General features: G+C 45.3%; 1 protein-coding gene across 6 annotated transcripts in view; it reads left to right on the forward strand.

Annotated features, from left to right (window-relative positions):
• Positions 1-24,474, forward strand: part of LOC118649176 (zinc finger protein 420-like) — an 85,509-nt gene that overhangs the window by 46,257 nt on the left and 14,778 nt on the right. Inside the window, exons 5-7 of one of the 6 annotated variants that reach the window (XM_036295996.1) lie at positions 14,164-14,231; positions 16,384-16,562; positions 19,742-19,842. In XM_036295996.1, coding sequence (XP_036151889.1) covers positions 14,164-14,231; positions 16,384-16,447 — 132 coding nt within the window. In that variant the 3' untranslated portion in view covers positions 16,448-16,562; positions 19,742-19,842. Of the gene's footprint in view, positions 1-14,163; positions 14,232-16,383; positions 16,563-19,741; positions 19,869-24,474 lie in introns of those variants that run through there. The other 5 variants (XM_036295995.1, XM_036295998.1, XM_036296001.1 and 2 more) reach the window with 5 other exon arrangements.

A 24,474-nucleotide genomic window follows, 5' to 3' on the forward strand; every position in this document is an offset into this window, starting at 1 on the left:
CTATAGGAGGAAACAATAATAACCATCAGTGGAACAAATCCTACTTTCAGTCAACACTGTTTTCAGGATCTGTATTCTAGATTCTATTGTCTGTTTAATTTCCCAGTTGAATTATTCTGTTTCTTTCTCAGGCCCATGCTATCTTTTCAGACTTGATATACATCTTTACTCTTATAGTCTTTGTGGTGCTTGAACACTTTCTCATTGTTTCTTCGTAGCAGCCACTGCAGGTCACTCACATATACTGCCATTCTGTTCGCACTCTGTGTCATGAACAACAGACACATGTTCTTCACGATGCTTCAAAACAGGGAGATCACTGAGCACCCACTTCACTCCTCTCTCTCTCTTTGCAGCGAAGAAACTGGGAATTGGGAGTGTTTTTATAATATTGTCGTTGTGTGCCAGGGGGTTTGAGCAGGTATCATTGGCAAATGTAAGCAACTCTTTCTTCCTCTTTGATGTGTTTTCTTCATTGTACCTATATTGAGCTTTCTTTGAATCCTTCACTGACTCTTGGAGTACTCAAAATTGTCATTTGGTCAATACTTGCTGTTAACTTCAAAGTGCATTCACCTGATTGTCAAAACTGAAAATTTGTTTTCTTTCAGCTATGTCATCTGAAGATGACCAGGCCTTTATGCCTAAGCCCGGAATACAAGATTTATTCTCTGAAATAATACTGGTAAGATATAAAAGGTGTGATTTTGATAATGTACACTTAATGAAAGAAAGCCTTGGAATTTCAGAAAGAGTGGGATGAGAAGGGAGGATTTTATTATAAACAGAACTAATCTGCAAGTTATCAATAAATTTCTTGTTACCTATAGAGGTCAAGTGTATTCCGCATTAGGGGAACCTCCCAATTTAAAGTCAGTTACATTGGAAAATCAGTGTGTTTCTGCACGTGATGGTCAAAACAACATTAACTGTTATGCATTCTTGGAAAGGGAATCGGGATAAACTAGGAATTCACATAGTCTGTAGTGTAAATAATCATTTGAATTGTTTAAAGTATAGGGTGGTATTAAATTTTCCTTCAATCACTTCTAAAATGTATAGATTTATTCTGTATCCATAAAATTAAAATGTGCTCAATTTACCAATCTTTTATGATATTTTTTATTTAAAAAATATATTTTTATTGATTTTAGAGAGTAAGGGAGAGGAAGAGAGAGAGGAAAACATCAGTGATGAGAGAATCATTCATTGGCTGCCTCCTCCATGCCTCCCACTGTGGACTGGTCCTGGAACTGGGGCATGTGCCCTGAACTGGAACAGAACCATGACCTACTTGTTCATATATTGAAGCTCAACCACTGAGCCATGCTGGCTGGGCAGTTTGGCAGTCTTTTAAACAAGGATTCATTCTTCCTCCTCTGACAATTAATGTTTTGTACTAGTATTTATTTTTTGTCTATAATTTTGATAAATTAGGAAAGCTTTTTCTATACAACCATCTTGGTTTAATGAATATCACAGGATGGTTCTTATGAACCAAATGTACATGTTTAATGAAATTATAACTGTTACTAAACGTCTTTCTATCTCCCATTATTACCAGCATACACATAATGGAAATAGCAGCTATCAATGGATTGAACATTGGAAAAAGTTTAAGCAAAAGTCATATTTTAATCATTGGAGAAGTGAGCTTGCAGAGGGCCATTATAAAAGTGGAAATGTCTTTGACCAAATGTCCAATCACAATATACATCAGGTTATTCCTATTGTGGAGAAAACACACAATGGAAGTAAATGTGTCCAATCTTTTCAGCAGTCCTCAAAATACGTTGAACAGGAGAATATTCATTCTGGGGAGGAGGCTTACAAATGGAATCCATGTGGGAGAGTCTTCAGTCAAATATTCAATCTAAATATAATGGAAAAAATCCATAGTGGAGAAAAACCTTATCAATGTAAAGATTCTGGTAAAACATCTAATTGGCTTTCAAGTTTCACTCTAAATCAGAAAATTCACACTGCAGAGAAGAGTTACAAATGTAAAGCATGTGGCAAAGCCTTTAGATGTCATTCATCTCTTATTGTACATAAGGAAGGAAATCATACTATAGCAAAATTTCACAAACGGGGGGAAAATGGAAAAGGCTTTGGTCAGTCCTCAAGACATAATCAACATCATAGAATTCATACAGAAGAAAAGTCTTATAAATGTTCAGAGTGTGGCAAAGTCTTTAGCCGGCCCTCAACCCTTAATATTCATCTGAGAATTCACACTGGAGAGAACCCTTATAAATATAGAGAATGTGGCAAATTCTTTAACAGCCATGCAATTCTTAGTAATCATCACAGTGTTCATACTGAAGATAAGCCTTATAAATGTAGAGAATGTGGTAAAGGATTCCTCCACATCTCAAACATGATTCGACATCAGAAAGTTCACACTGGAGAGAAACCTTACAAATGTATAGAATGTGGCAAAGCCTTTAACCAGTCTTCCTCCCTTAATCGTCATCAGAGTGTCCATACTGGAGAGAGACCTTATAAATGTACAGAATGTGGCAGAGCGTTCAGTGAGTCCGCAACCCTTAATCGACATCAGAGAGTTCATACTGGAGAGAAGCTGTATAAATGTAGAGAATGTGACCAAGCCTTTAGCTGGCCCTCAACCCTTAGTAATCATCAGAAAATTCACACTGGAGAGAAACCTTATAAATGTAAAGAATATGGCAAATCCTTTACCAGCCATGCAGGTCTTACTAATCATCAAGGTGTTCATACTGAAGATAAACCTTATAAATGTAGAGAATGTGGTAAAGCATTCCTCCATGCCTCAAACGTGATTCGACATCAGAAAGTTCATACTGGAGAGAAACCTTACAAATGTATAGAATGTGGCAAAGCCTTTAGCGATTCATCTTCCCTTATTAGACATCATAGGGTTCATACTGGAGAGAAGCTTTATAAATGTAAAGAATGTGGCAAAGCCTTTAGGCAGTCTTCATCCCTTAGTTACCATCACAGAGTTCATACTGGAGAGAGGCCTTATAAATGTAGAGAATGTGGCAAAGCCTTCTGGCAATCCCAAACTCTTACTGACCATCAGAAAACTCATACTGGAGAGAAGCATCATGAATGTAGACAATGTGGCAAAGTCTTTAGCCGGGCCTCAATTCTTACTGCACATCAGAGAATTCATACTGGTGAGAAGCCTTATAAATGTAGAGAATGTGGCAAAGCCTTTAGCTGGTCCTCAAACCTTACCACGCATCAGAGAGTTCACACTGGAGAGAAGCCTTATAAATGTGGAGAGTGTGGCAAAGCCTACAGGCATTCCTCAGCCCTTATTTACCATCAAAGAGTTCATACTGGAGAGAAGCCTTATATGTGTGGAAAATGTGGCAAATCCTTTGGCAACGCTTCAAACCTCTTGGCACATCAGAGAGTCCATACTGGAGAGAAATATTAAAGATGTGAGGAGAGTAATAAATCCTTTACCAGCAGTGAGAACTTGGTGAACATCACAGAATTTTAAATGGGAAGAAGCTTTCTGAATGTGAAAAGTATAGAAAAGTCTTTAAAAGGCATTTTTGTATTACTGTACGTGAGAGACTTTCATACTAAAGAGAGACCTTACTAATTTAGAGCATGTACAAGCGCTCAAAATTTACTGAATAACAGAGACGTTTATATTGGAGGAAACCTTACACTGTAGAAAATGTGAGAAAGCGCTGGCTGGCATTCCTCGGTGGTTTAGCTTTGACCTATGAACCACAAGGTCAGGGTGCAATTCCTATTCAGGGCACAGACCCTGGTTGGGGACTCAATCTCCAGTGTGGGGCATGCAGGAGCCAGGTGTTCCATGATTCCCTCTGATCAGTGATATTCCTATTTCTCTCTTTTCCTGTCTAAATCATGATGGCGGCCGCTGTGAGTGGTCCCAATGGCCGCTGACACTTGCCCAGGGCTGGGACGGGCGGGGGAGGTGAGGCCCAGTGGTGGCAGCTGTGAGTGCTCCTGATGGCTCGCAGGCGCTGCTTCAGCTCAGCCCACAGGCTCCTCTTGGCACCTCTCAGCCATCGCCACATGCTGTGGTATAAAACATTGTGTAAGTTAACTGAAGCACAGGCACCACCTCCACACCACACCCCCACTGAACCTGAGGCACCCTCCCCAAGCTGTTTCTGCTGAGACTTGTGGGAAGATCCTGCCCTCAGAGAGAACTGGCCACAGAGGAGGAGGGTGGCACCGCAGACATCGTGGTGGGCAGCCTGGCTTCCTGCACACCGAGGGCCTGGGAGGACCCCAGCCACAGAGGTGGCACAGGGCCCACTGACAATGAGGCAGCTGTGGTGGCAGTGGCCCCTGTAACTGAAGGTGTGCTGATCATCTGTGGAGCCCTCTCAGCAGGCCGCCCTCGCCCTCCCCATCGCCGCTGGCTCATCCCTGTGCAGCCTCCTGACTCCGAAGGTATGCAATTGCAGGGACATTCACTGTGGCAGGCCAGATTCACATCCTCCTGGCCATGCTGCGTGGGTTTGTGGACCTGCACAGGCACATGCCTCCTGTGCGCACATCATCTTCCCCCTTCCCCTTGCTCGTGTGTGAATGTCCCCCAGCGCATCGTCACCCATGTGTGCCTGGACCACAGCGCATGCACGTTTCCCATCCTCTGCCACACTTCCCTCAACCCTGTCATACCTACAGGGTTGACACAATGTGCACACATCCTCTCTGGCACGCTCAAGTCCTTTGGAGCGTGTCTGGGTGCTCAGGGTGAGCACTCTGTGATGTGACAGAGGGCAGAGCAGTGACACCCTGTTCCCGTGTAGTCTAGTGTGGTGATGAGATTGCCTCCGTGGGGCTAATGCAGGTGCTGAGGTGAGAGCAGGTGTGGACAGACACACCTGGTGGGCTTGGCATGGCCCTCGCTGAGTTGCCTTCGCTCAGTGTTCCAGATCAGGAACCCAGAGGAGGTGAGGAGGTTCGCCCTCTCAGTGAAACGGCGGGAGAGTCGGGGCGACTGCAGAGGAGGAATGTGCACTCTGGGTGCCAGGACCCATGAACGAAGCCTGCCCTGACTGAACCTTGCTCGCTTGGGGCCTAGCTCACTCCTGCAGGGCAGTGGGTGACAGGACATGCTTTTCCAAGTTAATGAGAGAAAACATTGATTCTCCTGCTGCCCACAAAGGTGGGAAGCAGAGTGGGGAGATATGCAGGGAATGAGTGAGATTCCCCGTCTGGGGATTCCAAACCTGCTGTTGGTTCCTTTCACCATGACTAGAGATGTACAGAATGTCCCCACAAAATCTATACACACTTGAATACCTACTAATTACAATGGGTTTAAGTATGAAAAGAAACAACGGAGCTGTCATCTGTTAAAAGTGTGGGCATAAACTGGCAGTCGGACATCCCCTGAGGGGGTCTGGATTGGAGAGGGTGCAGGTCAGAATTTTGTGCACCAAGTCTCTAGTATATATGTAAAAGCCTAATATGGAAATTATCCCCTGGGGAGTTCAACTGGGAGAGTGGAAGTTTCATCACTTGCCATGATGTGCACTGACCACCAGATGGCAGTGATGCTCTGAGACCTCTTGCAAGCTACTTAGGGTAGGGGTGATAGGGCCAGCAGTCTGGTGAGAATGCAGGGTGTCCACCAAAGTTCCTCTTCCCCTGCTACCTGGCACACCAGGGCTCATGCTCCAGGGAAGCCCCCTGTGCTCAGGTGCTGGCTTCCACGAGGAGCCTGCCCCACAGCTGTGCAGCCTCTCCCAGCCACTGGGACCACAGGGGCTGTTTGGGCTTCCCTTGGGTTCACGCAGGAGCCAGCCTGCAAGGCTGGCTGGGAGAGAACAAGCTGCTGCCCGGCTTCCCTGTGGTACTGCTGGGTGGCGGCCCAGAGGCCCACACTGCACCCCTGACCGTGGTGTCTGGCTGTGCTCACCACATCTCCACGTGGGTACTCGGGCACAGTGACTGTGTGAATAGACACCCCTTCTCAAAGTGATCACCTCACCAAAGCCTGTGGCCAAGTTCCATGTTACTGCCTCATGCAGAGACTTGTGGTAAGGATGTTCATTTCCTTATCTATAATAAAAGGGCAATATGCTAATTAGACCACACATATTCTGGAGGTCATTTTGGATGTGCTTCCTGATGAAGCTGAGGCCAGAAGGAAGCCAGCCCGTGTCCCAGCTGCCTGCAGACAGCTGGAGGAGAGAAGCAGCCCAGGTCCTGGGTTCTGGAGGGAAGCTAGTACCAGCAGCTGGGGGAAGGAAGGCCTACTCTTGCATGAATTTTAGTGCATTGGACCTCTAATGTGAACATAAAAGGAAACAGTAAAACTAGCTTTCAAATTTTTACTGGCATCATTTATACCCCAAATAATTTTAAACTTGAAATATACAAGTTAATATTCATTATTATGTTTATTGTGGAAATTCTGAAGATGGTACTGGTGGATTTTGCATAAACCAGATCACATATGTATGTTCCACAGACATTTCTAAAAGCTTATTTCCAATGGAGGGCTTCCTGGTTCTTTTTTCAGAAATAATATGAGTTTTGAAAAATTTAAAGTGTTTTTATCCTAATAAGATTTTATTTTATGTTTGTACTAGAGGCCCAGTGCACAAAAATTTGTGCACTCGCGGCCAGGGGGAGCGGGGGAGGTCCCTCAGCACGGCCTGTGCCCTCGTAGTCTGGGACCCCTCAGGGGATGACCACCTGCTGGCTTAGGCCCACTCCCCGGGGGGGGGGGGGGGGGCTAAGCTTGCAGTCAGACATCCCTCTGGTAGCCCGGGAGCCCTCGGGGGATGTCCACTTGCCAGTGGCAAGCAGACCTAAGCTGCAGTCAGACATCCTTAGCACTGCCGAGGAGGTGGGAGAGGCTCCCAACCCCACTGCTGTACTGGCAGCTGTCAGCCTAGCTTGTGGCTGAGCAGAGCTCCCCCTGTGAGAGTGCACTGACCACCAGCGGGCAGCTCCTGCATTGAGTGTCTGTGTGTCATAGTGACTAGTTATTCCCAGTCGTTCTGCTGTTAGCAGCAATTTGCATATTGCCCTTTTATTATGGGGATAGAGGCCTGGTGCATGCGTGGGGGCCGGCTGGTTTGCCCTGAAGAGTGTCCCAGATCAGAGTTGGGGGTCCCGCTGGGGTGCCTAGCCAGCTGGGGTGAGTGGCTGATGGCTGTTTGCAGGCTGGCCACAGCCCCTTCAGGGAGGGGTGTCTGGCCAGCCTGGGTGAGGGGCTGAGGGCCGTTTTCAGGCTGGCCACACCCTCTTCAGGGTGGGTGTCCTGCTGGGGTGCCTGGCCAGTCTGGGTGAGGGGCTGATGGCTGTTTGCAGGCTGGTTAAGCCCCCCAGGGGGGACTCACCCCATGAGGGTGTGGCTATCGTGGATGAGGGGCTGAAGGCTGTTTGCAGGCTGGTCACAGCCCCCAGCCACTCAAGCTCCCAGTGTAGGCTGGCTGGAAGCAGGTATATGGTATTTATTTGTCTTCTATTATTGAAACTTTGTTGCCTTGAGCGGAGGCCACACGGAGGCCAGGGCAGGCAGGAAGCTTGGCTTCTTCCATCGCTGGGGCAACCAAGCCTCGTGCTTGCTCCAGCTCTGTGGCTGCTGGCCACCATCTTGGTTGCGTTAATTTGCTCTGATTCGCTGGTGGGTGTGGCTTGGGCGTAGCAGAGGTGCAGTCAATTTGCATGTTTTTCTTTTATTAGATTAGATGTTCACATTGAAAGCATTTTTTTTATTGATTTCAGAGAGGAAGGGAGAGGAAGAGATAGAAATACAAATGGCGAGAGAGAAATCATGGATCCCCTGCTTCCTGCATAGCCCACACTGGGTATGGAGCCTCCAACCAGGGCATGCGCCCTGACCAGGAGTGGAAACCTGACCTCCTGGTTCTTGGTTCTATGCTCAACCACTGAGCCACGCCGTCTGGGCAAATTTCATTATTTTAAATAATTATATGCTTATGCTGAGATAGATTTAATGTTCTGGACAAAAAGTATAAATAAAATAAGCCGATATCCCAGGACTCAGCTTACTCCCACTCATGTCTACTCACTAGGCAGAGAATGTCCTGCTGTTTGTTTATAGATGAAATCTTTTTCAGTGAAACATACTTCATATTAGATGTTCACTAACACATATTGTGGTAAAAATTGTTTTGGGTATAGAGGGAGATGTAATTATTGGGTATTTGATCAATGGTTTTAGGCCTACATTTCAGAGAATGTGCCACCACACAAAATGTTGCAGAATTAATGATTCCTTTGTTGTTTATTTTTCACCCTAAATGTGCCCCAGTCTGGGCTTGAACCCGCAAGCCTGGCACAATGGGATGAGGTTCCAACCAACAAAGTTACTTGTTGGCCAGGACAAAATTAATGAATCTTTTTGTTGTGAATCCTCACCTGAGGCTATTTTTCCATTGAATTTTAGAGAGAGTGAAAGGAAGTGGAACAGACAGAGAAACTTCTTTGTGAGAGAGACACATCCATTGGTACCTCCTGCAAGGGCCAGTGATCCACCCTGCAAGGTAGGTACGTCCCCTTTACCACAATCTAAGCCAGGACTGTCAGTCCATGAGCCAATGCTGTATCCACTAGTGAGCCAGCTAAGGCCAGATTTAATGATTGTTGAGCTAAAAATATATCCCAGTGTCTTCAGTGTGTATATTTGGTAGGTTTGTTATCCATACATAACAGATCACTCAGAACTAGAAAATAAGAAATGGGGGATTCGGAACTGATGAAGTGGCCAAATAGGTTATAATCTTATATAATAAAAGACTTATACACTAAGTGTCCGACCATTCATTCGACCGACTGGTCACTATGACGTGCATTGACCACCAGGGGGCAGATGCTCCTACCAGTAGGTTAGCTTGGTGTGGGTGTCTGGCCTATGGGGACTGGGCAAAACAGGCCAGACACCCCATGGAACCCTCCCGCGGTACCTCCCTGACCCCAATTGTGCACTGGTGGGGTCCCATGGCCTGGCCTGCTTCCTCTCACAGTTCGGAGCCCCTTGGGAGATGCAGGAGAGTCAGTTTGGGCCTGATCCCCGCAGTCCGAGCGGAAGAGGGACCCCACCGGTGCACCAGGCCTCTAATAATATAAGAACTAAACGTTCTGGCCCAGCCTGTGTTGCTTAGTGGATGAGCATTGACCCATGAACCAGGAGGTCTGGTTAGATTCCTGGTCAGGGATCATGCCCAGGTTTCCCCTTCAATCCCCAGTCAGTGGAACATTGATTCTCTCTCATCATTGATGTTTCTTTCTCCCTTCCTCTCTGAAATCAATAAAATATTCAAAAAAATAAATGTAGTTGCTCTTTTTTATAAATCCTTGTCCAAAGGTATTATTTCCATTGATCTCAAGAGAGAATGGGTGGGATAAGTGGGCAGAAAGACAGAGAAACATTGATATGAGAGACACATCAATTGGTACCTTCCTCAGACACAAAGGGCGGGCTGGAGATCAAACCTTCCACCGAGGTACTAGACCTGACTGGGAATGAAATCTGTGATTGTAGGGAGGACGGCACTGTAATCCACTAAGCCACACCTGCTGAGCTGTAGATTCTCTTTGAAAGGACTTAAAATAAATTTGAAGGTACATTATATGAGATATGACTAACATAAACATATCACCATGTGAAGAAGTTTATCTCAAAGGTATTTCTAACCCTGTCCCCTTTGGCTCATTTGTCTGCATGTAATGCCCTCCACCAAAAGGTTGCAGGTTTGATTCCTGCTCCTACAAATGCCCAGATTGGGGGAGTGATTCTAGATCTCCTCACGGCGCTTTCGGGAAGCAACCAATGGATGTTTGTTTGAACATGGATGTTTCCATCTCTCCCTCTCTAAATTCAGTTTTAAGAAAAAACACAAACTTTAAAAATATCTTCAAAGCAAGGCATTTCCCAGCTTTCTGCTGCACCAGAGAGCTGTTCTGCCAGCTGGAGGCACCTGTGTGTATGAGCCTAAGTGAGAGCAGCGGAGAAGGGCTCAGCCTCCCCGGAGCTGTGTGCAATGATGAATGTTGCTTGATGTAAGCCACTAAACTTTGTGGTGTTTTATTCCGCAACAAAGACGAGTTGTAAGAGAAAAGACTTCCTGAGATTGAGGTGCTCAGTAATAAAAACCTAATGCATGTGACTTGGCTGGATGGAGACTGTGGACGCTGCAAGCGAAGCAACTAGGATGGCAGTCTGGAAGCACAGAAATCCTGTTTTTTTGTTTTGTTTCTGGAAATCATGTTTAGATCTAGGGGAAAAAACTTCTGCCAATAGCACATGAAGCAGAGCAACCACCCCATAGATTCATAAGACATACTGAAGTATTGTTGCATTAAGAGAATCATTTTGGGGTGGTTTTATATAACAGATAATGAAATTGAAGCGCTCTTAAGGACTGAATTGTGTCCCCTCAAAATGGATATATTGAAGCCCTAACCCCCAATATGTCTGTATTTCTAGACATATTGGAAATATGGGGGTTTAGGGAGGTCTTTGAGGCTATATGAGGTCACAAGAGTGGGGTCCTATTTTGATAATAGTGGGGGTCCTTATAAAAGGAGGACATAGAATACCCTGTCTGTACGTATTCTTGACATTTTATTTGGATAATATCAAGAAAGGATAGTTCAGCCCTGACCGGTTTGGCTCAGTGGATGGAGCGTCGGCCTGCGGACTGAAGGGTCCCGGGGTCGATTCCAGTCAAGGGCATGTACCCTGGTTGCGAGCACATCCCCAGTCGGGGGTGTGCAGGAGGCAGCTGATCGATGTTCCTCTCTCATCAATGTTTCTGGCTCTCTATCCCTTTCCCTTCCTCTCTATAAAAAAATAAAATATATTTAACAAAAAAAGAGGATAGTTCAATGTCTTTTTCTGAGGTAAATGGGCAATGTTTATTTTTGATGTGATTATTTTGGATTAAGTGTTATATTCAAATGCTTGATGGAATAATAAAAGGTGTGTAGTGAAAAAACAGTATTTAAGGTAATTCAAGTGTTGGACACAACATTTGTTTTAGTTTATAACAATGTTCTTTAAAAGGTTTATTTTTAAGCAATGCTAATGTCCTAAATGATCACATGTCTTAGTCATCCAAGTCTCATATCCCAGGTCGAGTCCCTTTGTAAGACTCTGGAACTCAGCCATGTTGAGTCTTGGTTTCCTGGGGATTGAGGAAGGGAGCAGGAAACAGGAAAGGCTGCTGGTGTGAGTATGAAATTGCCCATCTACCCAGGGAGAGTTGTGGTTTCACTTTCTAGTTATTCATGCTCACACAGACCATTGCAATTTTTTGTTTAATGAAAGTGCTAAGCCTTGCATGAATTCCAATTAGAGTCATGTTCCTGGGTTCAAGCCCCTCCCCACCTCCAGCCCCTCACTGAGATCCCAGTTCCTGCAGAGTTGCTTCAGCCTCACTACCAACATCAGCCTGCATGGCTGGGGGATGGAGGGGCAAATTAGCTCTTGACATAACCCTTTTCAACTGTTAGATTCCAACACACGTGGATATTTTTCTTACTGCTTTTTAAAATATATATATTTTTGATTTTTTACAGAGAGGAAAGGAGAGGGATAGTTAGAAACATCAACCAGCTCCCTCCTGCACACCCCCTACTGGGGATGTGCCCTCAACCAAGGTACATGCCCTTGACCAGAATCAAACCTGGGACTCTTCAGTCTGCAGGCAGACACTCTATCCACTGAGCCAAAATAGCTAGGGCTTTCTTACTGCTTTTATAATATACTAGAGGCCTGATACACCAGTTCATGCAAGAGTAGGCCTTCCTTTCCCTGGCTACCAGTACCATCTTCCCTCTGGCACCCGGGACCTGGGCTTTCTGCCCTCTGCTGGCAGACAGCCAGACTCCGGCTTTCCTCACAGCCCTGGCTTTGTGAGGAAGCATGTCTGGTCTAATTAGCATATTACCCTTTTATTATTACAGATTTGAAGCTAAATGTGTGAGTCACTGACTTCCAAACGTCACCATTGGGAATGGAGAGGAATGTGGACAAGCAGACATCACTGCCAGATGGTGTTTCATTCCATTATCAATTTTAAGGAGGGAATCCACTGAAATGTCAGAAAGTTGGAGATCCTGTTTAAAACATCATTTCTGGAGGTTGCATTTGCTCCTCTGCCACAGAGAAGGCTCCTGTTTGATGCAGGTGAGGCTTCATCAGGGTTTAAGTGAGGGCATTCCCCTCTGTTCCATTGGTGTATGGATCTGTGTTAATCCAGGATCACACCCACTTAGTTACTCTTGCTTTGTAAAATTTTTTCCAGTGTAAAAAAGTGAATCTTCCAACTTTCTTAAATTTGAAGTATTTTGCCTCTCCTGAATCTGTTTTTGCTTAATTTTCAGCCAAAACTGTCTTGAATTTTGATAGGCCATCAATTTATTGTGTAGACATTGGGACATATTAAGGAATGTCTTTCAATTTATTTGTATTTGCTTTCTTTAGCATTGTGTCATTTTCAGTGTGTAAGTTTTTCACCATCTTTGTAGAATGGATTGTCTTTATGTGTTTATCTGTTTATTATATATGGTGTGTATCCTGGCTTCAGGTGACAATACTAAGAGGTGATATTTTATTGGTCTAAAGCAATTAAATACTTATATAGTTTAAACATAATCCTCTGTTCTGGCTTACTCTAAATTACATGTTTCTAAACAAGTCATATCTTTAAAGTAAATAAAGATTTATAAAACTCGAATGAATACCTATATTCATGAAAATACTGAAAAGTAACCAAAATAAAAAATGGTGATGGGACTAAGTACTCTGATAACAGTTATTATTCTTATAACTCTGTTTTAAATATTCTTGATTTTAAAATTGTATTGTTTCCCAGATATAAGGAAAACTAACAGGAGATATTCTACATTAATATCAATGTTCCATTAACTAGGTTATAGGGACTACTAATGTCAAAATATTCATTCAAAAATGCATTCCCAGAACACAAAAACTTCAGAGACCACAACTTACAACCAGAAAATTTTTATCCCTTGAAAAATACCTAAATTAAAATCTGTTCCCCACTGTGATGGATGGGACCTTATCTCATCAGGTGCCTAACCATGAATGGATATCTGGGTCTGTCTCTGACACCCCCATCCACCTGCTTCCCTAACTCAAGCTGCCTCTCCCTTCACATGGGGAGACAGGGAGGGGCTGAGAGAGCAGGATGCTCTTCCCCTCCCCCCTCCTCACTGAGGGTTTAAGGATCCAGGCAAATCACAGGCAGAAAGTTTCTGGTTTCAATCCCAATCTGCCCGCCTTTTGAATTTCTTGTAACTTCACTGTAAGAATATGCCCCCGGCTTGTGAAGATCCTGGGAAAGACCCCTCCCTGGGACACCTGCAGCTGAAGGGCAGACCAGCCAGTAGCTCTAAGCACAGCCTCTGGGAGCTGGGAAACTGCTGTGTGAATTCCAGGTTCCTCCTCCCTCTTTATGCTTTTGCCACAGCTGCCATTTACTCGCTAGCACCCTAATAAAGGAACAGCCCCTCTATCTGGGGTGCCTTGTGCCATCAGAGGGCCCCTGGCCCTTTCCTCCCTTGCAGTGGTTCTCAACCTTCTGGCCCTTTAAATACAGTTCCACATGTTATGACCCCAACCATAAAAGTATTTTTGTTGCTACTTCATAACTATGTTGCTACTGTTATGAGTTGTAATGTAAATATCTGATATGCAATATGGTAGTAGGCAACCCTTGTGAAAAAGTAATTCGTGTGCTAAAGGGGTCGCGACCCACAGGTTGGGAACCGCTGCTTAAAGACCTAAAATAAACGCCCTCTCTCTGCTCCTGTCTCTTCTCTCCCTTGTGAATCCTTTCGCAGCCGCGTCCCCAGCCAAAACCCTGACAATGACGTGGGAAACTCCCCCAGGAAGGGCTGTCGCTGTGGGAGGAGGTGCGGGGACCCGGGGCTGCCCCCTCGCTCCTGCCCCGCCCTCCCTCCCTCTGTCCCTGCACAGGCCTGGCCGCCGGGCTCGGCCCCGCCCCCATCGCGGAGCCGCTCAGCTCAGCCTCTGGCCCCGCCCACCCGCAGGGAGGCGCATGCGCAGTTCCTTGCAGACGCGGAAGCGGCCGTGGAGGGGAAGGTGGCGGTTCCCGCTGAGGAGGGTGTTTGTCTTTAAAGCTGACGCTCCCGTCCCCCTCCCCGCAGGGAAGGCTGAGGGCGCTGCCGGCGCTGAAGTCCTTGTTGGGGTCCCCGCCCCGGAGCCTCTCTCAGCGGTGAGTCCGGTCCCGGGAGGCTGCGCGGTGCGGGCGCCACGTTCCTTTGGGAGGAAACGGAGGCCCCGGCCCGGGGTCTCTCCGCCTGTGGCTGTGGCCACCGCCTGCCGCGCGGTTTTCCCGCTGAAAACCGTTCCGGGGCCGCCGGTGCTCCCCGCGGGGCTGAGAGTCTGGGTCAGGGGGTTCCCGCCCTTTTCGCCCCTCCCGCCGCCCGGTTCTTCCGCCCAAAGAGCCCGGATGGCTCCCGGCCTGGGGGTCTGCACCCCGCTCCTAGGCCCACCCCCATTTAATAAGGGGTCTGCGTGCCCGGGGAGCACAGTGTCCATGGGGGGGGGCTTGGGGGAAGGACGCGGTGTCCCCTGAAGAGGTGACCTGCCCGCAGGGAGGGGCTTTGTGGGCGCGGTGACCGCGGGGGGCGGGGACCCAGGCTGGGGGGTCAGGAGAGGGAGTGAGAGACAGACACGTGGGCGGGAGGAAGGGCAGCGAGGGCTCCACAGAGAGGGGCCCATAGGGGTGTGAGGGGGACTGGACGGCGACGGTAGGAGTGAGGGGGTCACTCGGGAAAGTGGCCTGAGGAGGAAGGAAGTGGAGACACAGGGAGGAGGGGGAGCCCAGCGAGAGGAAGGGGGGCTGAGAGGGAGCGGGTCCTGGGGAGCAGACGTGGGGGCCGCACAGGAGGAGGCACTTGAGACAGAGACACTGGTTCAGAGGAGGAGGGTTGGGGAGCGAGTGCAGGGACAGAAAGGGGGGCTCAGGGATGAGGGAGCAGAGGGAGCAGCCCTGAGTCAGCAGCTGTGGGAGCGGACAGACGGGAACAGGCAGCAGAGGGGCCACGGGCGTGGGGAGGGGAAGACGCAGACGTGTGTGGAGATGGAGCCTCAGAGACCAGGAGAAAGAGCCCCTGAAGGGAAGTCGGTTTCAGGAGTTTCATGGTCCAGGTGTAGGACAGACAGAGAGAAAAGGGGAGAGAGAGCAGGGGAGAGGGGGACACAGGAAAGGACCACAGTGGAGAGAAAGGGAGCAGGAGACAGACAGATCCACAGACAGAAATACATAGTAGTGGGAGGAGGGAACCCTGATCTGGGTGAGGGGTGAGCTGATGGGTGGTGGATGGTTAAGTTGTGATATATTGGTTTGTGGGTTTTATGTGTGTGTTTGTGTGTATATATATATATAGATAGATAGATAGATAGATATAGATATTTAAAGATACTACTATTGATATCCTGGAGGCAAGGAGAGTGCGAGAGAGAGTTAGAAACATCAATGAGGAGAGGCAATCATTGATCAGCTGCCTTCTACACGCCCCTCCCTGGAGATCAAACCTGCTAGCTGGCCATATAACCTGACTAGGACTGTAACTGTGATCTCCTGGTTCACAGGTCCAATAGCAACCGGCGAGTCATGCCACCTCGGTCTGCCTTTATATATTTAACAGCTTAATTGTCTTAGTTATACAGATGGAATGAGACGTATAAATCTCTAGTGTGTAAGGCTTGGGAATTTTATAATAATTTGCTTCCAATTGCAGCCCTTATTCACTCAGAGGGGAGGGACTTATCTGTTGCTCCTGGGTCCCTTGTCATATCTTAGGATGGCAACCAGGAAGTGACCTGTGTCTGTCACCTTCTGATGCTTTTTCAAGAAATATTAGAAGCCTTAGCTTTTTTTGCTGTGGGTGTGTGTGTGTGTGTGTGTTTGTGTGTGTGTTTCTTCCATGGATTTACTTTTTCTATGACTGAGACTTAATATATTATTTAAAAACATCCCGAGATAAATCCTCTGTGTCTTCTCATATCCCCCGAGGATCTTTAAGAAATACCCTCAGGTGGGCTTTCCCCCCTGGAGGTGGGCAGCTGCTCTGGGTGGGGCATCATTGGTTACTGAGGGCCTCCAGGTGATGGAAGGTGCGGACAGGGATAGCAGGAGGGGTGCAGGATGCCTCTGTGAGAGTGGGGAGCAGGCTTTGTTCAGGGAAAGTAAGGGGGTGCTCTGTTTGGTTTGGGGCATCAGGACAGCAGCTCATCTTCTCGGTTTTGTAGGAGTTTGTGGATGTCTTTTGGAGGAGAGACACATGAAGACTAAATAAAACCCCTCAAAGTGCGGTCTCCATGTAGGAGCTCATTGTTCCTCACTCTCTCTTGTCACCAAGGACAGGAGGGGTGGCCTTTTCTGCATTTCCAGGTCCTTCTGACTGTGAGTGTGAGGGGAGCTGATTGAGACGCTGTGCTGACGTCTTTGAAGGCACATTCTGTGACTCCTCAACATATCCTCGCCCGAGAAAACATCCCAGGCCCAGATCAGGACCAGGACCAAATGGCTGCTTCTCAGGTATCAGATAGGCCCTGTGTCAGAAGCTATGATTGCTTTTCCTCTAACATCTGGTGATTTATTTCTCTATTTCTAATGTATTGCCTCTGCCAGTTGTTTTTCTTTCCTTATTTCATTACTTTATTCATCATAGTCAATGTTAGCAGTTTCTAAATTTTTCTCTCTCTTTTTGTGTGTTTTTTTCTTTTTTTCTGTCTCTCTTTTTTAAAATATATTTTTATTGATTTCAGAACGGAAAGGAGAGGGAGAGAGCGATTGAAACATCATCAGTTAGGTTAGAGAATTATAGATCAGCTACTTCCTCCACCCCAGCCTGCACTGAGTATGGAGTCTGAAGCCTGGAGTGAGCCCTGACCAGGAATCCAAACCTGCTCTCCTGTTTCATAGGTCAGGCCTCTAACTCTCAGCAACACTAGCCGGGCTGTAATTCCTACCTTTAGTGACTTTCAACTACTCAAAATATCCCTTTTGTGACAGATCAAACTTGGACGGCATCTATGTCTACCATCCCTACTGGGATGGAGTCAGAGGCTCTGGTATAATTGAAGAAGGCAAATGCAGGTTTTAGGTTCACGTGGCCTCAGCATCAGCTCTAGATCAGGGGTAAGAAGATGCACATCTTACTGCTCAGAATAGCCCAGAAAGTTCTGAAAAGAAGGGCAAGTAGAAGAGACTTGCTCATTAGATTAGTATGAGAGACTTGGTCGGTAAATGTACTGTTAGCTTACAGAACATGAGAGGTACACATGGATTGACACTTGCAAAAATTAATGTTTATTTAAGATCATTTCCACAAATTTATGTATTTATTTATTGATGTATTTTTAATAGTAATGTCAGCAGTGGTGACCTGACCTTCCATGTGCCTCAGTCCACCTGATGTTCACATGGCAGAGGTGCTCCTCTCACTGTAGAGTTAATAGTCTCCCTTTCTCAGGAACAAGGGTTTAGTTGGGATTTAATGAAAGTTATACAAAGACCATCACTTCACATCTGGAAATATCCCTCTTCTTAGTTTGTGTTTCCTTTGAAAAGGGAAGGCTTTACTTTTCTTTCCTACAGATCATTGGCTTTTGCATGGGAGCTTTAAACTAATCAGGCTTTGATTTTTTACATTTTTCTTATATTCTCTACTCCCATCATGCACATCCCCTACAGTCTCATATTTTGTATTTTCTAGAAAGTTTCCAAGAATGACATTATTATTATTTTTCTAATTGCGTAAAGTATTACATATGTCTCCCTTTTTTTTTTTTACCCACCCCCCCTTGACCTTCCTCCGGCCTCCGCTACCCCCCAGTGTCTTGTGTCCATTGGTTAAGAATGACATTATTAATGTATGTTCAGTTTCATTAAATTTCTACAACATAGCTCTCCACTAATGATAAGTAAAAATTTTGAAACAAATATACTAGTAAGAAAAATTAGTTCCCCTAGGCTGTTGTGGATCAGTGGTGGAGGGTTTGATTCCTCGTCCAGGGCAAGTAGCTCCTGGGTACTTGCAGTTGGCAGCCAATTAATGTTTCTGTCTCTCTTTCACATTGATCTCTCTCTATCTCCCTCTCTACCTCTATCCTTTTCATGCCTCTACGTCTCTGCCTTCCACTACCAAAAAGTGAGTGGAAAAAATCTCCCCACCTGAGGATTTACAACCACACAAAGGAAGCAATAGGTCTACCTTGTTTTGTATCCTTATGTTTCTCTCCGTATTGTGTTTATAAAACACAAAGGAGCTCATACACAAATAGATTCATGAAATATATGCAATCACTAAAACATCTTGATTTCATAGTTATAAAATGTGTGTTTCTGTGCCTAAACTGTTAAAATTATTTTAGCTATTTTTTTAAAATATTTTATTGATTTTTTACAGAGAGGAAGGGAGAGGGATAGAGAGTTAGAAACATCGATGAGAGAGAAACACCAATCAGCTGCCTCCTGCACACCCCCTACTGGGGATGTGCCAGCAACCAAGGTACATGACCTTGACTGGAATCGAACCTGGGACCTTCAGTCTGCAGGCCGACGCTCTATCCACTGAGCCAAACCAGTTAGGGCTATTTTTTAAAATATATTTCTTTATTGAATTAAAAGAGGAAGGGAGAGGGAGGAAGAGATAGAAACATCAATGACGAGAAAGAATCATTGATTGTCTGGCTTCTGCACGGCCCCTACTGGGATCAAGCCCGCAACCTGGGCATGTGCCCTTGGCTGGAATAGAACCCAGGACCTTTCAGTCTGCAGGCCAATGCTCTATCCACTGATCCAAACCAGCAAGGGCTATTTTTTCTTTTCTTTTTTTTTCAAGTATATTTTTATAGATTTCAGAGAGGAAGAGAGAAGTAGAGAGAGATAAAAACATAAATGATGAGACAGAATCATTGATTAGCTGCCTCCTGCACATCCCACACTGGTGTTTGAGCCCGCAACCTGGGCGTGTGTCCAGACTGGGAATCGAACCAGTGACCTCTTGGTGCATGGGTTAGCATGCAAGACTGAAGCACACTTGCTGGACCAGGCAGAATAATCTTGTCCTAAGATTACTCATAGTAAATTTCCAACTTGGATTGTGGTTTTTATGTGTCATATTCCATGAGAACTGAATTCCATTAACAAACCCTTTTAGTTCAAAGTTCTGTATGAATTTGTCCTTGTGTTTTCTTTTTCTGTGTATTCAGAAGTCTGGCACATGATGTGGAAACATTAGCATCACACGTAAAAAGTGAGCTTGTTACACATGTGGAAACACAGGGCCCATCTCAAAACCTGGATCAGAGTTTGTATTTTTACAGAAGTTCATTTCCTTAAGGTCTGCTTCACACTTGAGAAGAACTCCGTATACTTAAAACCAGCGTGATGTTTCCCGCTGACAAATATACATCACTGACCCTTAATGGTGTAAATGCAGCCTTCAGAAATTTATAAGCCTGTGTCCATGCCTTAATTTTACTTTATTTTCCTGTAAAGGAAAATCTGTACTGTGGATTTTTGGACATGTGTCATCCTCATGTGTCAGTGTTAGAAAACACATCACAGAACTTTACTGGGGCAAAGTGATCTTACTGTATAGTTCAGGATACCCCCTACGGTCAAAACCTCTTCTCCTAACACTGTTTTCATGTTGGGTGACATTATGAACTCTTCTCATGACCTATTGGTAACTGTGTCTTTTCTTTCAGGAACGGTTGTCCTTCATGGATGTGGCCATAGATTTCTCTCAGGAGGAGTGGGAATGGCTGGACCCACCTCAGCGGAAATTGTACCTAAATGTGATGTTGGACAACTACAGCAACCTGGTCTCCGTGGGTGAGGATGACTTCCTTCCTGAGTTCCTTCTCAACCCTCAGGGTTTTGTTTCCTTTATTATATTAACATCTCTAGGGTCTTCTGCTTTCTGTGTTAGATTCATGCTCTCAAGGAACAAATTAAGCCCCAGCTGGTTGGGCTCAATGGATTGAGTGCCACCTGCAGACTGAAAGGTCCCCAGTTCGATTCTGGTAAAGGGCCAATGCTTGGGTCCAGTCGGGTGCATGCAGGAGGCAACCAATCAATGATTCTCTCTCATCAGTGATATTTCTATCTCTCTTTCCCTTTCCATTTTTCTCTGAAAGCAATAAAAATTTATATATATTTTTTAAAGAGTTACAAATTGGGTATCACAAAGGAAAGCAAAGCTTTGTGATATATGTGAATTAGGAACTCAGTGTTTGCACACTTTACATGTTGTCTACACTAATTAAGGTGCTGTCAGAAAATGATATTTTAGAAAATCATTTTCTAGAATATTCTAAGATTTTGCCATGTGTTCTGGCCAGATGACAACCTGGATTGAAAATGGGAAAGCCTTCATCAAAATTCACACTCCATTCTCTCTTATTTTCTAAGATTTTATTGAATTAAGGGAGGAAGGGAAATTAGAGAGAGATAGAAAGTTAAGCTGGGCATTAGTTGATGTTTTTGTATGTGGCCTGACCAGAGATTAAACCTACAACTTGGTTATATTGGTACGATCCTCTAAGCAACTAGGCTACCTGTGCAGGCAGCTCGGATTCTTTCACTTAGTTCTATTTATTTAGGCTTCTATCATATCTTTTCATGGCTTGATGTATTATTTCTTTACTAAAGGCCCAGTGCACAAAATTCATGCACCTAGGGGGAGGGTGTTACTCAGCCCAGCCAGCACCCTCTCCAATGTGGTACCCATTGGGGGTTGTCCGATTGCTGGTTTAGTTCCAGTCCCACAGGGATCGGGCCTAAACTGGCAGTGGACATCCCTCTCACAATCCAAGACTGTTGGCTCCCAATTGCTCACCTGCTTGCCTGCCTGATTGCCCCTAACCGCTTCTGCCTGCCAGCCTGATCACTCCCTAACCACTCCCCTGCCACCTGATCAATGCCTAACTGCTCCCCTGCCGGCCCAGTGGCCCCCAACTGCCCTCCCCTGCCGGATTGGTCATCCCCAACGGTCCTCCCTTGATGGCCTGGTTGTTCCCAGCTGCCCTCTTCTTACGGCCCAGTTGCCCATAACTGCCCTCCCTTGCCGGCCTGGTTGCCTCTAACAGCCTTACCCTGCCAACCTGATCACCACCAACTACCCTCCCCTGCCAGCCTGGTCACCCCTTACTACCTTCCCCTGCCGGCCTAGTCGCACCTAACTGCCCTCCCCTGCTGACCTGATCGCCCACAACTGCCCTTCCCTGCCGGCCATCTTGTGGATGTGGGCGCCACCATCTTTGAGGGAGTGGAGGTCAGTTAGCATATTCTCTCCTTATTGGCTGTGGGCACCAACATGTTTGCCATGGCGTGAAGGTTAACACATTGTATGTGGGAAACGTATTTATACGTTTTATGTTGACTGGTAGTAGAGTGCGGGACACGTATTTTATAGACGCAGGATACGTTTTTTATAGACTAGCGGTAGAATGCGGGTAACGTATAAATACGTAAACTAAAGTTATCGTAATTTTACTGAACGTTGCCATTTGCACAAAAAATTAGCAAAAATGGCCCGCGCCACCTGTTAGCGTGCGGTAAAAACTACCCGCTAACAATGTGTTAATTACCACATTTCCTCTTTATTAGATAGGATAGAAGTGAATAAGACATCATTTGTACGTCCTTTGGTGTATTTGTCCATTCACTTGTTGACATACCTCTTCACTGCTTCCAATTTTTTTTTTTTAATATATTTTTATTGATTTTTTACAGAGAGGAAGGGAGAGAGATAGAGAGTTAGAAACATCGATGAGAGAGAAACATCGATCAGCTGCCCCCTGCACATCTCCCACTGGGGATGTGCCCGCAACCCAGGTACATGCCCTTGAGCGGAATCGAACCCGGGACCTTTCAGTCCGCAGGCCGACGCTCTATCCACTGAGCCAAACCGGTTTCGGCAACTGCTTCCAATTTTTATAAATTATGAATAAACAGCCCTCTTGTAGGCTTTTGGGTTTAATAGTAAGGAGCCCAATTACTGGATCCCATGGTAAGTGTATGGTTAGTTTTATCAAAACCTCCAGACCGTCTCCCTAAGGGCCTGTAGCATTTGGCATTTTCAGCAGCAGTGATTGGAGTTCCAGTTGCTGCACATCATAAAGGCATTTGGTAGGGTCAGTGTTCTGGATTCTGATCTGTTCAATGGTGGTTTAGTGTTGCTTGCCTTTGCTCTTTGTTCCTTCTCATTGTTATAATGTACATTTCCTTAGTGACATAAGACGTGCAGGATCGTGTTGCACTGATTTTCTGTGTGTATATATTTTGTAGTGCTGTGTGTTAAGGTGTTTGGTCCTTTTCAGATTGTTTTGTCAATGTTCAGTTTGAAGACTTCTTTGTCTGTTTTGCATAATTGTCCTGTACATGCTGACTTTTTTTATTAATATACCATATATATACTGTAGACCTGGTGCACAGCATTTGTGCATGGGTAGTGTTCCTAGGCCTGGCCTCTCGGCCTCCTCTTTTCCTCACTCCCTCAGAGCCCCACCACCTCTGCTGGTCACCGTCATATTTTGCACCGCCCCATGGTGATCATCACATGTCATAGCAAGCGATGGAACTGCACTCCAGGTCAAACTCCCAAGTGGACAATACATAGATTTTATTGATTTCTAAAAAAAGGTGAGAGACAGAGAGAGATAGAAACATCAATGGTCAGAGAGAATCATGGATCAGTTGCCATGTGCCCTGACTAGGAATTGAACTGTGACTTCCTGGTTCATAGGTCGATGCTCAACTCCTGCGCCGTGCCAGCTGGGCCATTTTGACTTTTACAAATATATTTTACAGCCAGTGGCTTCTTTTTGTTTTTTTCTGTCAAGGAATCTGTTTTTTTTGTTGTTGATTTTTCTTTAATGTTTGTGTTGATACTTTGCGAGTTTTCATTGTAATACAATGGATTGAAATACAAACCTGGTTATGTATTTACCTTTCAAAAATGTGAAGTGTATAAAAGTAATGTAGTTTTATATTCAATAACATGGAAGTTATTTTTGCAGTGACATTTACAGTGTCATTTCTAGAATAAACACATAGTGAGTCACGTCTTGAAGGAGATGAGTTACAAATTTTGTTGCCTTACATGTCAAATCAAATGAAATCTTTTATTTCAAATGGTAGATCGTCATTAAAAAAATAGTCCTTTTTTTCCAGTCTGATATCTTCATTATTGCAAATAGTGCTACAAAGGATATATGGGTGGGTATATCTGTTTTTATTCGTGTTCTCTGTATAAATTCCCAGAAATGGAATTGCTGTGTTAACTGGTACTTGTCTGTAAATATTGGAAAACTGTCCATCGTGTTTTGTGAGTGGCTCCACGAATCTACCTATATCAAAGCCTAAGCGACCGTTATGCCTGGTCCACTGGTTGCTATGACGACACACTAACCACCAGGGGTAAGACACTCAACGCAGGAACTGCCCCCGGTGGTCAGTGTGCTTCCACAGCCAACCTCCCTGAGCTGGTCACCTTCCCGTGATTCCTCCCTCGAGCCTGCCCGGTGGTCCATGTGCTCCCATAGCCAACCAGCCTTGGCCGGCCAACCTTCTGCGGGCCTTCCTCCTGGCCAGTCAGCCCTGATCGCCGGCCAGCCCAAGGAACCTCACCTGTGCACAAATTTGTGCACTGGGCTTCTAGTGTGTTTATAATTTTGCTGACAATGCATGATTGTTCTCATTTCTCCACTTCATTGGTGATACTTGTCGTTTTTTGATTTATGGATGATTGGCATCTTGTTAGGTGTTTGGTGGTATTTCATGGTGGTGTCCATTTTCATTTCTCTGATGCTGAAGGGGTTGAATGTCATTTAATACCAGTATGTTTATTGTGCATCTTTATGTCCTGTTTAGGAAATGTCCGTTCAGGTCCTCTGCCCATTTTTCAATTATGTTGTTGTTTTTTTTTGGTGATATATTGTGTGAGTTCCTTATATATTTTGGATCTTTAGCTTTTGAGGATGTAACATTCCTGGGTTGTTATTTTGCGTTTTCTTTTGGTATGCCAAACTTATTCTTTTGTAGTCTCATTTCTTTATTTTTTAGCTGCTTTGTTATGCTTAGGAAGATATATGCAAACCAGTATTTTTAAGAGTGATGGTAAAGTTCATTGACTATGCTTTCTTTCAGTGTCTTCATGGTTTTAAGGCTGATATTTTATTTATTTATTTTTTTAAATTAATTTTTCACATATATTTCTTTATTGATTTTAGAGAGAAAGGGAGAAGGGGAGAAGGAAACATCAATGATGAGAATCATTGATTTGCTGCCTCCAACAGGTCCACTACGGGGGATTGAACCCGCAACCCAGGCACGTGTCCTTGGCTGGAGTCGAACCTGGGACTCCTCAGTCCGCAGGCCAATGCTCTATCCACTGAGCCAAACCAGCTAGGGCGGTCTGATATTTTATTTGTTAATG

Source organism: Myotis myotis, unplaced genomic scaffold, assembly GCF_014108235.1.
Source record: "Myotis myotis isolate mMyoMyo1 unplaced genomic scaffold, mMyoMyo1.p scaffold_m19_p_28, whole genome shotgun sequence".
Classification (NCBI taxonomy): Eukaryota; Metazoa; Chordata; class Mammalia; order Chiroptera; family Vespertilionidae; genus Myotis; species Myotis myotis.